General features: G+C 43.0%; 1 protein-coding gene across 1 annotated transcript in view; it reads right to left on the bottom strand.

Moving 5' to 3' along the window:
- Window positions 1-11953, bottom strand: part of CMTR1 (cap methyltransferase 1) — a 60199-nt gene extending 48246 nt beyond the window's left edge. The window contains exons 1-2 of the mRNA XM_043963713.1: window positions 11816-11953; window positions 9440-9577 (exon numbers count right to left, since the gene is read on the bottom strand). Coding sequence (XP_043819648.1) covers window positions 9440-9572 — 133 coding nt within the window. The 5' untranslated portion in view covers window positions 9573-9577; window positions 11816-11953. The remainder of the gene's footprint in view (window positions 1-9439; window positions 9578-11815) is intronic.
- Between the last annotated feature and the right edge of the window lie 434 nt (window positions 11954-12387).

The following is a 12387-nucleotide window of genomic DNA, read 5'->3' as shown; positions in this document are numbered from 1 at the left end:
TTCAAGGCATTCTTCTCCTTATTGGCTTTTTGTACCTCTTTTACCATTTGGCCCAGTCTGTTTTTTGGTGTTATTTTCTTCAGTATTTTTGTGTGTCTCCTTTACCAAGCTGTTGATTCTTTTTTCAAGATTTTTTTGCATCACTCTCATTTCTCTTCCTATGTTTTTCTTCTACCTCTCACTTTATTTTCAAAGTCTTTTTTGAGACCTTCCATGGCCTGAGAACAATTCATATCTTTCTTGAAGGCTTTGGATATAGGAGATTTGACTTTGCTATCTTCTCCCGAAGGTATGTTTTGATCTTCCTTGTCACCATAGTAACTTTCTATGGTCAGAATTTTTTTTCTGTTCTTTGCTCATCTTCCCAGCCTATTTCTTGACTTTTAACTCTTTTGCTAGTGTAGGGCTCTGCTTCCAGGGTGGAGGGTACACTGTCTCAGCTTCAGAGGTTTTGTGCAGCAGCTTTCAGAATTACTACTAAGGGCCTGTAAGATTTCAATTCTTCCAAACTAGTATGATCTAAAGAGAGGTGTGTTTACTACTTCCTGGCCTGTGCTCTGGTCTGTGAGCAACCACAAGTCCTCTTTTCTGCCTTAGAATTGTGAGAAGGGTCCCCACTCCACTGTGGCCACAAGCTCTGGTGTAAAAGTGCTCCTGGGACTGCTACCCAGGACTGCCACCTGGAGTCAAGTATGGGCAAAGCAAAAGCCCTGCCTTAGTGACAGCAAAGAGACCCCTGTAATCTCCTGACCAGTTGTTCAACCCCTTTACTGTCTGTGGGCTGAGAGTTCCAGAAGCAGTAACTGCTGCTGCTGATTCAGTGGTTTCCAAGGCCTTCAGGAGTAGGTTTGTTGGGGCCTGGGCCTGGTCTGCACTTGTGCTGCCTGTACTAGACTGTGCTCCTCTCACCCTGGTACAACAGACCTTTCCTGCCAACCTTCTAAGTTGTCTTTGACTGGAAAATTATTTTACCCTGTCCTTTTGTGAGTTCTGCTGCTCCAGGAATTGTCTTATGGCATGATTTAAAGTTATTTGGAGGGGTTTTGGGGAGAGTTCAGGCGAGTCGCTGCGTTTCCTCCACCATCTTGGCACCACCTCCCAAGAAGAGAGGACAAAAACATTCTTTCAAAAAGGACATCTATAAAAAAGGTAGATAAGTATGTTTTAAAACTCAGATTGAACTTCCAGCATGAGAAGCATCAAATCTGACTTTTTCCTCTCAAGGAAAAAGTTCCTCTCAATTGCCAGCAGTTTCCCCTCTTTTAGGAAACACAGTTATTTATCTGCAATGCCTTGCCCATAGGATGATCCTTAATAATGTTTACTGAATTGGACTTAAGCTGGACTGAATTAGACAAAACGACATTCTCTGACTCAAGGAAATAATCTGGCTCCTTTCTAGAGAAATCTTCAGATGCAAGTTTTGAGGGTAAATGACACAATAAGTAAGCTACAAAGAGGTCACTGAGCCACTCATCAGTTATTCCCTCTCAATCCCGTCACTTCAATTCACCCAGAAATGACAAATGACCTCAACTAAGTTCTTCTTGTTGTTTTTGAGGGGCAATGAGAGTTAAGTGACTTGCCCGGGGTCACATAGCTAGTAAGTGTCAAGTGTCTGAGGCCAGATTTGAACTCAGGTCTTCCTGAATCCAGGGCCAGTGCTTTATCCACTGCACCACCTAGCAGCTCCCCTCAACTAAGTTCTTATATGCTAAAGACCTAGAATGCAAAGCAGGATCCAATTTAATTTCTTCACCCTGTGCTATCAGTAATTCACTACTTGTGATAGAAAATGATGGTACCAGGAGATATAACTGAGTCCTTAAACAACAGCACCAATATTGTTCATCAGGAGCACATGGAACTGGAATCTTAAATGAGAAGAAACTATTTAGTAAGGTTAATAAATTCCAATATTCTTGCTCCTTTTACTCAAGTTATCTAGGAATCTATGTGGCCTTTCTGTAGAGTAGGCAAAATCTAACTTCTTTCTGAACTCAAGGTGAGAAAAGAGGGCAGAGAGAGAATTGCCCTTGCTCTAACTAGGAACAGATCAGCTATTGTATGATGTCTAACATTTACCTGTAGAACTCATCCAGCCCTAGATTGAGGAGGACCTGTGTTCAAATCCAGCCTCAGACACTTGACACTTACTAGCTGTGTGACCCTGAGCAAGTCATTTAACCCTGCCCCACAAAACATAAACACACACATACCCCCAATTCATCCAGAATCAAACAAAATGGGCACAGATAGTTGTTATTAAATGTTCAGGGCCCCTGTCATTCTGAGAGCTCAGTGTTATTCAGCTATTTTTTAGTTATGTATTACTTTCTATGATCACGTTTGGGGTTTTCTTGGCAAAGAAACAGCAGTTTGTCGTTTCCTTCTCCAGCTTATTTAACAGATGAGGAACTGAGGCAAACAGAGTCAAGTTACTTGCCCAAGGTGACAGCTAGTAAATGTCTACAGTCAGATTTGAACTCAGAAACATGAGTCTTCCTGACTCCAAGCCCATCATTCTATTCACTGTATGACCTAGCTGCCCCTTCTAGGTCAGATTATCTTCACACAAATTATTAGCAAATTTTGCCTTGCTTTTATGATATCCTTGGGTCAGAGAAAATGAGGAAATTGAAGTCCAATAGGTTAACAGGTTGTAAGCAAAGCACTGGTAGAGTAGAGCAAGACACCAGACCAAGAATGAGTCACATTCACTATGATATACCTAAAGTACCACCTCCTACCAATTCCATCCCTCAGTCTATGGGAATGCAACAAACAGAAACTAATAAGGATATTCTAGAAAAGATTATTTACTTGTTTTTACAGCAACTGAAGGTAATCCCCACAGCAAAATGTTCAACATGAAATTATCTAACACAAAGAAACATCTGGTTCTCGGATCAGTGTTGGGGTCTACACAAACACTCCCTGCAATCTTTCTGGTAAGTGTTATATAGAAGTTTCCTACCTTTTCTAGCGCTTCCTTTCCTCCCACCTTTTCACATTAGAGTCATTATCTCACAAATGACTTAAGGTCAATGTGTCAACCCTAATCAGATAATGAGAGTACAAAAGGGCAGTAGGCACCTCTGATTAGAATTCAAATGAGGGTAGAGGAATCTAGCCTTACAAGGGGAGATAAAGGTTCTACTTTTTGGCTTTGGACTTGTCATTCATGTAGCATTTGCAGTCTGTACCACATAATCTAACACTTGATAATATGCTGTCTCATAGTGCTCTCTCATTCTTTAGGAACACAGGAGGTTTAGGTTATAGGTTTAGAAATGGAAAAAGGGGGGCAGCTAGGTGGTGCAGTGGATAGAGCACCGGCCCTGGATTCAGGAGGACCTGGGTTCAAATCCGACCTCAGACACTTAACACTTACTAGCTGTGTGACCCTGGGCAAGTCACTAAGCCCCAAATGCCTCATCAAAAAAAAAAAACCAAACAAACAAACAAAAAAAAAAAAAGAAATGGAAAAAGACCTTCAAGATCATCTCATCTAGGGGTTCTTAAGCTGGGGTCCATAAACTTGTTTTGTTCTTACTATTTTAATGCCTACATTTCAACACAATAGTTTCCTTTATAATTCCATTTTATGTGCAATCAAAAACATTTTTAAGAAAGGGTCTACAGGTTTCATCAGACTGCCCAAAGGGCCAATATCACAAAAATGTTTAACAATAACATCTCCATCATTTTATACATGTGAACTAAAGCTCAGCAAGATTAAGTGATTTGTCTAAGGTCACTTAGTAAACGGCAGAGCCAGGATTTAAACTGACTCTCTGATTCCAAATGCAATGCTCTTTCCACTATGTCTTGTGTGTCTAGTACACTTCAATTGTCCGACTAAAACGTGCATTCTGTAAGGACAAGCTCTATTATCTATTTACTCTGTGTCCCCAAGAGTACCAAACACAAGAGCTGTTTAGTAAATACTCATACTTTTGGACCTTACTCAATAAGATCTTGGCACTGCAACAACCATTCCTGGGTGGCAGACAACTCAAGTGCAGGCAGTACCTGAATACTGCCACTTCAAATTCCAGTGCTCCATTCAACACCATCTAGTAAACACCAATATATACTCCATTCATTTGAAGGTTTCCGTTGGTGGTGCTGAACAAGCTGGATAGCATGTAATCCTTTTATGACAGTGAATGCTACCTGTCTCCCTCCTCTCCTCTCTCCACCTCCCATCTCAGAAACAGGTTCTACCTTTACCAGTTTTCTTAGTGAGATTTGGAAAACAAGAATGTAGACAACTAAAGCTGAACTTCCACAACTAGAGGAATCCCCAAGAGCCTGTCTGCCTCTCAATAATGGAGCTTCACTGTTAAAAGCATCATCACCAAGCCTTTAGTAACTTGAAACAGTACCACTACCACGCCATTACCATTTACCCCTGGCAAGAAGAACACAATGACCAATAAAACCAACCAGACACCAAAAGTTACAGTGCCTAAATGGAGACCGATGCTTTGGGTAAATCACTTTATCATAGTGCTACAACAAATTAAGAAAATTAACTCAAAGCAGGATACTGCCAAGCCAAGCAAAACAGACTGATATTCCAGGGTTCCTTAGGGCTACCCAGGAGTTAGCACAAGAGGCAAAATAAGTATTTGCAGGTCACAGGAACTGAAGGGAAAGAAGACGAGTGTCACGACTGTAGCCAAAACCTAAGATCAGGTTTAGTCCACCAGACTTGATAAGAATTAAGCAAACACTTTGAATGGACAATTCTGTAATGAGGATATAAATTAACTGGTCTGATAAGTAAGCTTAGTCTATTAAAATCATTGATTTTGTTAAGAACTTTCCAGAGCTGGTTGGCAGGCTCATCTACCTCTCCAGAAACACACCTATTATAACTCATGAGAGAGTTTAAAAAATTATTTAGGATTTTCATTTAAGATCATTTCTCCTCTACTTGGAAGAAACCATGGCTCTTAGGGCTTTATGGAGAAAGAGACAAGCTCACTTTCATGGAAAAGCAGAGATCTCTTAGCAAGTTCTTTCTCAGAGAAATAGACCAAGATGGCAGGAATAAAAGACACGGTGACAACTCAAAGGAAAGGGCAACTCCTCCTACAACTAATCACCAAGGTGAGCAGCACACAGATAGAAGCAAATTATGGATTTTAACAAACGTCACATCTTAGCTTAAAATCACCATGGAATACAGTCTTTCCTGCTCAAAGACTCCATTTCTCCTGCCCACCAGATAAATAGCATCTCATTAAAGCAATTCAAACGGATACCGATAAAGGAAGTTTTTGATTAAGGTCATGAATCTAGGCTGACAGAAAAGCAATAGTTTCAGGGCAAATAAGCCACTTAGGAAGGAACGAAATTTGATTGGGGGAGGGGAAGAAAGGAAGAGGACTATCAGGTGCAAGAGGCAGATGCCATCATAATCTGAAGTGGCTGCAGATGGGACAGAAGCCTGTATTCAATGAGTGACATCATGAAAGAGCACAATTGAAAGGACAATGCTAGAAAGGAGCCAGAATTTCAGAGTTTCTGGTAACAATTTCCCCATATGGGAGAAGTATATTTGTCTTATCTTTATTCCAGAGGGACTTTATTTCAGAGTAAATTTACAAGGAGTCATACGCTTGAAAATGTCTTAAAAGTTTTCCCTCAAGGGTCTAGGAGTTGACACTTCAGATAGAGCTCTCCCTTTCTATCATTATGTCTTTTACCAGAGGGGAAATTCTAACCAGGTACTATAGCTGCTTCTTTATTATCATTATGTAAATATGTTGATTTAAAAAATTGATCTCAATATAAAGTAGTTACAAACTATGTTGATTTTGTGAAACAACAAATTATTCTGGACAGGAAAAAAAACGGCAAAAATCTGCACTTTCCTCACTGCTATCAGATGTAAAGAGCATCCCTCAAACACTTATATGCCTAAATATCATGCCCAGGTGGAGATAGTTGAAGGGATGAGTTTGATAAACTTGTGTAAATGCCCTATATGCACACCTGCATGCACACTGTCACAAACAGATGAGATGTGTGCTTTCTGGAGAGCACTGTGAGGGTGCAGCATTACAATGGAATGTAGAAGAGGAGCCTTCAAAGTCAATATGTCATACAAATCTTAAGCACAGATTTAAACTGATTTATGGGGGGGAAAAACTGATTTATGGGAAAAGGTAAGGTGTGATAAACACTTGAGACTTTCCAGAGAAAGGTATTGCTGTATAATTTCTTCTCCTGGGAGAGGCCAGGCTACATCGCTCATGTGATTTTCATTTCTTCAAATACAACAACAGGACACTAAGACTTCCTCAAGAAATGGAGGGGCAGCTAGGTGGCAAAGTGCATAAAGTACTGGCCCTGGATTCAGGAGTACCTGAGTTCAAATCCGGTCTCAAGACACTTTACACTTACTAGCTGTGTGACCCTGGGCAAGTCACTTAACCCCCATGGCCCCAGGGGGGGGAAAAAAAGATATCAACAGTTACTAGCTGTGTGACCCTGGGCAAGTCACTTAACCTCAACTGCCTCACTAAAAAAAATTTAAAAAGAAAAAAAGAAATGGAAAGGGTAGGCTATCAAACTGTGCATACTCTTTGATCCAACAATACCACAGCTAGGTTGATATCCCAAAGACATCCCAAAAAAAAAGAAAAAGACCAATTTGTACAAAAAGATTTATAGCAGCTTTTTTTGTGGTGGCTAAGTATTGGAAATCAAAGGAATGCCCATCAGTTGGGGAATGGCTAAACAAGCCATTGTAATGGCTTGGATTGTAATGGAATATTATTGTGCCATAAGAAATGACAAGGAGATTGATTTCAGAAAGGCCTAAAGAGACTTATATGAACTGATGTATAGCGAAGTGGGTAGAACCAGGAGAATGTTGTGCACGGTGACAGCAATATTGTTTGATGAAGAACTGTGAATGACAACTATTTTCAGAAATACAATGATCCAAAACAATCCCAAAGGACTAATGATAAAGCATACTATCCACCTCCAGAACTGATATTGATTGTTTCGGTTCTTTTTTTTTTTTTTGCAAGGCAATGGGGGTTAAGTGACTTGCCCAGGGTCACACAGCTAGTAAATGTCAAGTGTCTGAGGATGAATTAGAACTCAGGTCCTCCTGAATCCAGGGCCAGTGCTCTATCCACTGTGCCATCTAGCTGCCCCAATTGCCTCACTTTAAAAAAAAAAAAAGAGTTAACGGGGGGCAGCTAGGTGGCGCAGTGGATAGAGCACCAGCCCTGGATTCAGGAGTACCTGAGTTCAAATCCGGCCTCAGACACTTAACACTTACTAGCTGTGTGACCTTGGGCAAGTCACTTAACACAATTACCTCACCCAAAAAAAAAAAAAAAGAGTTAACAAAAAAGTATCTGGGGAAAAAAAGAAATGGAAAGAGTACTTGGCATGGTGCATTCTGGGACATGCCTTTTCTTTGATTTTCATCTCTTTAATAAGAGGGTTTTGGCACCTGCCCTGTTTTCTACAAATGAAGCAGCCAACTGGTGACTCTAGGCCTTCTGGAAAGGGCCCCACCACCTGCCCTACCAATTCATCTTTGGACTGTTCTGTGTACACAGAAGGAAGATTCCATTCGGGTCTGTAAGATAAGACATTATTTCCTACAAGTCTAAATCTACCGAGTAGACTGATTAAGAAGATAAAGCTAGGTGGCACAGTGGATAGAGTGCAAGACTTGAAATCAGAAAGACTCATCTTCCTGAATTCAAATCTAGCCTCAGACACTTACTAGTTGCATAACCCTAAGCAAATAAATCACTTAACCCTGCTTGCCTCAGTTTCCTCATCTGTAAAATGAGCTGGAGAAGGAAATGGCCAACTACTTCAGTATCTCTGCCAAGAAAACCCCAAACGAAGAGTCAGACACAACTGAAACTGAACAACAACAAAATTGAGAAAGAAAGAAAAAAATCTCAATTGACAATTACATTTTCAGGAGCCTTAAACTTAAGAGAAACTTAGGGGACAGCTAGGTGCCACAGTGGATAAAGCACAGGCCCTGGATTCAGGAAGATCTGAGTTCAAATCCGGCCTCAGCCACTTGACATTTACTAGCTGTGTGACCCTGGGAAAGTCACTTAACCCTCACTGCCTGGGGGGCAGGGGGATTTTTTAAAAAGAGAGACTAAGAAAAGTCATGTCTTTTGCGTCAAAATGGGAACTGCCAACTCTATAAAAATCATGCAAGCTCCATTCAGAACCAGCTATGGTTCGGTACCCTAACAACCTGGACCATGGCCTTATCCTCTATCCTCCCAAATTCAGTAATTCTGAATATCATCACTAACTTCTGGGAAAAAGGGAAAATTTCCCTCTCCTAAACTATCTATAGGACAAACCAAAGAAACACAAAGACTTTTTCTTTCCCCATTTATCAGTGCCAGCTGCAACACATAGAGCCTGTTCTCACTCATCCTGAAATTATCTTGATAGCAGAAATGGCACACACATCTAGCTGATACCCATTACAGGGAAAAAAGAGAAACGTTCTTTCTTAGCCTGGACCATGGCCACACCAACTGCTTTATTATTTTTACCGCCTGTCAAGTTTCTCCTCTCTGGACAAGCTTCTCAGCAACAACTGATGGGAAACTGTCCCTCAATTGGCCTACCACTTGTTAGTAAACTGTATTTTCTACCACCCTCAACTGGTGCGTCACACCCTTTTGGTCACCAATCTGTTACCAAATTTCATTCCAGTTTACCAGTGATTCAGGAGAGGATCCAAAACATGAAGCTATTGGCAAGTGAAACAAAATGCAAATGGGTTTCCTAATTTGTTTGGTATTTGAGGTATATCCAGACACTGTAAAATTCACAAAGAAAATGGATGCCATAAATTTCTACAACCCTAAAAATGGACAAAGCAAGAGAGTGGTTCCAAGCAGATGAGTGAGATACTTTGAGCTAAATACAAACATTGAATACAATGCTGCTCCAATACTGTTTGCTTTTAACTATAGCTACAGGGGAAATGAGTAAGTAAATATTAATACCTGAAAGAAACAATACCAGATACCTGAAGCTAACCATCTCTCTCCCTCTCCCCAGGATCATAAATTACTCCGAAGGCCTGGTTTTACACATAGTATTCCATGCTCATCACCACCTTGAGGAGGTCCAAGAGAGCAAAAGAGTGTCCCTGTTAGAAAGTAACAGAACTACCTACAGAACAGAAATAATTCTTAGAAAACCTTTCAACTTAGACATAACTACGGTCAGTGCCATACTTCAATCAGAAGATTGGCAGCAGGAAAAAGGAAGTCTGCCTCCATGCTCAGAAAAACCAATACTGCTGAATTCCTTCTCTATCTGAACTGGCCCAATTTTCCACAGGGATAACAGGCTCAGTCATTAGCATTCCCAATGGCCAGGCTTCACATCATGCTGGCAACCTTACCTTGTGGGCCCCGACTGCCAAAAGAAGGGGGCTCCTCATCAGATGTAGAACTGAGGGTCAAGCCTAGCTCTGCTGCTCTTTTCTTCTGCTTCTTCTGAGGACTGCTGAACTCCCCTTCGCCTCTTCTCTTCATTGTCACTGCAACCACACACAGAAGTTAACTCCCTCTGGTTCAAAGCAACATGAACAAGAAGTGAAAAAGTGTGAGAGCACAAAAACATTAACCATGTAAGGGAAAGAATTTGACATTTCTGATCATCTTCCAGAGCCAACACTCCAATGACCTTTCTTTGGAATAAGCCTCTGGGAAGATGCCAGTCAGGATCTCGTTTTCATTTGCAATTATTCATGTTGTGTATATTTTTTAAAATGCAACAGACCCAGAAGTGACTATATTGCCAATGCCACGTTCATGACCCAAATATCTACCTATCAACTCCCCGTCTCCCCGTGGTCACAAGGAGAGTTCATATTTTTTCATACTATTAAACATGGCAATGGTACATTAGGATTAATCTGTTGGGATGGATGATAACAAAAACATAAATTTACATCTACTAACAGCAAGGGCTCTGCAAAAACAATTGGATGATCACTGTTATTTTTACTACTGAAAACTGATTTTTGGCTTCTTTCAACAAGAGCTCAAGCCTACAGAGAACTTAGGAAACTTTCTGACAGTGATAGCAGCATTCTAGCCACTGGTTGGCTGGTTTAACACCAATAGAAAGAAAGTTCTTTGGACATGAGGTTGGCACACAGCCATGGTACACAAATGACTAAGAAAATGGAAATTAAGCACACATTAAGTCACTATCATTTATTTACAGTTGGTACTAAGGAAAAAATATCACAGAGGAAAAGGGGGCATGACATCTAATAGAATGATCATCTTTATAGAAAAGGATACTAAGGTCTAACAAATTGTGATCCACAGATTCTTGGTATTCTAGAAAGCCTTCCACAAAACCCAGTCAGATGGAAAAAAAGGAAAGTGAAGAAGCAGACATAAAGCCAAGAAAGCTCCAGACTTGGCAACAGCAAAGGACAGGGGCCAAATGGGGCTTCAGGTCTTGGTCACAATGTATATTTGGGGACAGGCCGGAAATCAGCCTCATTTTCACAAATGCCACCTCCCAGAGCCTGAATCAATTAGATGCTTACAGCCTCTACCTCTGAGATTAGCTAGTTACAGTATTATCCCTCCCGGTTTTCCCACTTCAATGGTATAGATGGGGGGATGGGTAAGGGGGTGGGGAGGGGAAGCAATCAGAAACTATGCCTGAGGGGAGTAGTAAAAAGGGTCAATTCGGGAGTCTCACTAAATTCTAAAGGAGCTATGGGAGAAGTGTAGTAATTGGGGATAATCCTAGCAATGGTACTGTATCCACAGCTTCCCAAAGGATGTCAAGTGTTATGGGGATATTACTAGATGTAACTCCTCTCATCAACTCGGAGGGCTCCAAATGTGAGAAAAGGGGGAAGAAAACAGAGAACAGCTTCATATCTAGATGGGAGGGGAGCAACAGAAGTGATCCTAAAATTCTAGAATGTCAGAGTTTATCCAATCTTCTCACTTTACAGATGAGGGACCCGAGGCCCAGATAGAAAAAGCAACAACCAAATGTATGAAAAGGGGGGGGGGGCGGAAAGAAGGAGCTCTTCATTCCACCTTCCTTGCGGGAATGCTCAAAATCAACTCCTTTGGAAAACCTCAAGCCTGACTATATTTCCCAACCCCTCTGCCACCCACCCACTCAGCCCCACCCGTCCCCAAAAGAATGCAAGAGCTAAAAAGAGATGCTCTTCCAGCTCCAGCTGCGAAGGCCAGGAGCACTGGGAAGGCTAGCCGAAGGGGAGAGAGGTGCTGCCAGGGGGCAGAGGAGGGACTCTGTAATACAGGGAAGGCGGGGTTAAGAAACACTGGGGAAGAGAGATGGAGGTGACGGGGAAGAAAAGGACGAGGGAGGGAGAGGAAGCAAGGAGAGGGCAGTACTAAGAAAGTGGGAGGAGAGGGAGACAGAAGAGGGGGAGAAGGACTAGGAGGAACAGGAGGGGGACGGGGCCACGCGGGGAAAGGGAGGAGCAGGAGGAGGGAGGGAGAGCAGGAGGAGAAGAGGGACCCGGGCGGGAGGAAGCCAGCGGGAGGAGGGAGGGCACCAGGTGTGGGTAGCAGAGGGAGAGGGGCCCAAGAAGAGGAAGGGGCCGGGAGGAGCAGAAGGACGGGCACGAGAAAGGAAAGCAGAAGGTGGGCGCCGTGCCCAGGCCGGGGAGCCGGGCCTCGCAGTAGGGCCGTTGTGAGCCGCAAGGCGAAGCCAAGCCCGCCCCGACTCCCTCCCGCCCGGGCCGCGCCCACGCCCGCGCTCCGGCACTCACGCTGCGGGGTGGGGGCGAGGTGCCGGGGAGGGAAAAGGGGGAAGGGGCGTCAGGCCGCAGGATCGCGCCACTGCCGCCGCAGCCTTCGCCGTCGCCGTCGCCGTCGTTCAGCCCCAGTTTCGTTTCCTCACAAAAGCCGCCCCCGTCGCGGGGTGACGTCACGCAGCCGGCCTGGCTGCGGCTGTGGCGCCGCGTGATGACGTCAACTGAGAACTTGCTGACCTCCTCCCACGCCAGGACAGGTTGTCTTCCACAACCTTCATCAGGGATCAGGGTCTCCATGAATTCCAGTTGGCCTCCCTGACACACTAATTCTCTCCTAACCTAAAATGCCCACCCACTTCTTCCCTCTCCTCCCCTAGGCAGCTAAGTGGATAGAGTACCCCGGCTGGAGTCAAGAAGCTCCGAGTTCAAATCCAGTCTCAGATATTTAGTGTGGGCCAGTCAATTACCTGATGTTTCCTCAATTGTTAAATGTGGATCTTAATAAGATTTATCTCCCAAGGTTGTTTTTGAGGATCTAATGAGGATCTAATCTAATATTTCCCCTTTCCTCATTGCATTCATGCACC

The sequence above is a fragment of the Dromiciops gliroides genome, chromosome 4 (assembly GCF_019393635.1).
Source record: "Dromiciops gliroides isolate mDroGli1 chromosome 4, mDroGli1.pri, whole genome shotgun sequence".
NCBI classification, from domain to species: domain Eukaryota; kingdom Metazoa; phylum Chordata; class Mammalia; order Microbiotheria; family Microbiotheriidae; genus Dromiciops; species Dromiciops gliroides.
The sequence above is the reverse complement of the archived record's forward strand: the minus strand, read 5'-3'. Positions and strand labels throughout refer to the sequence as shown.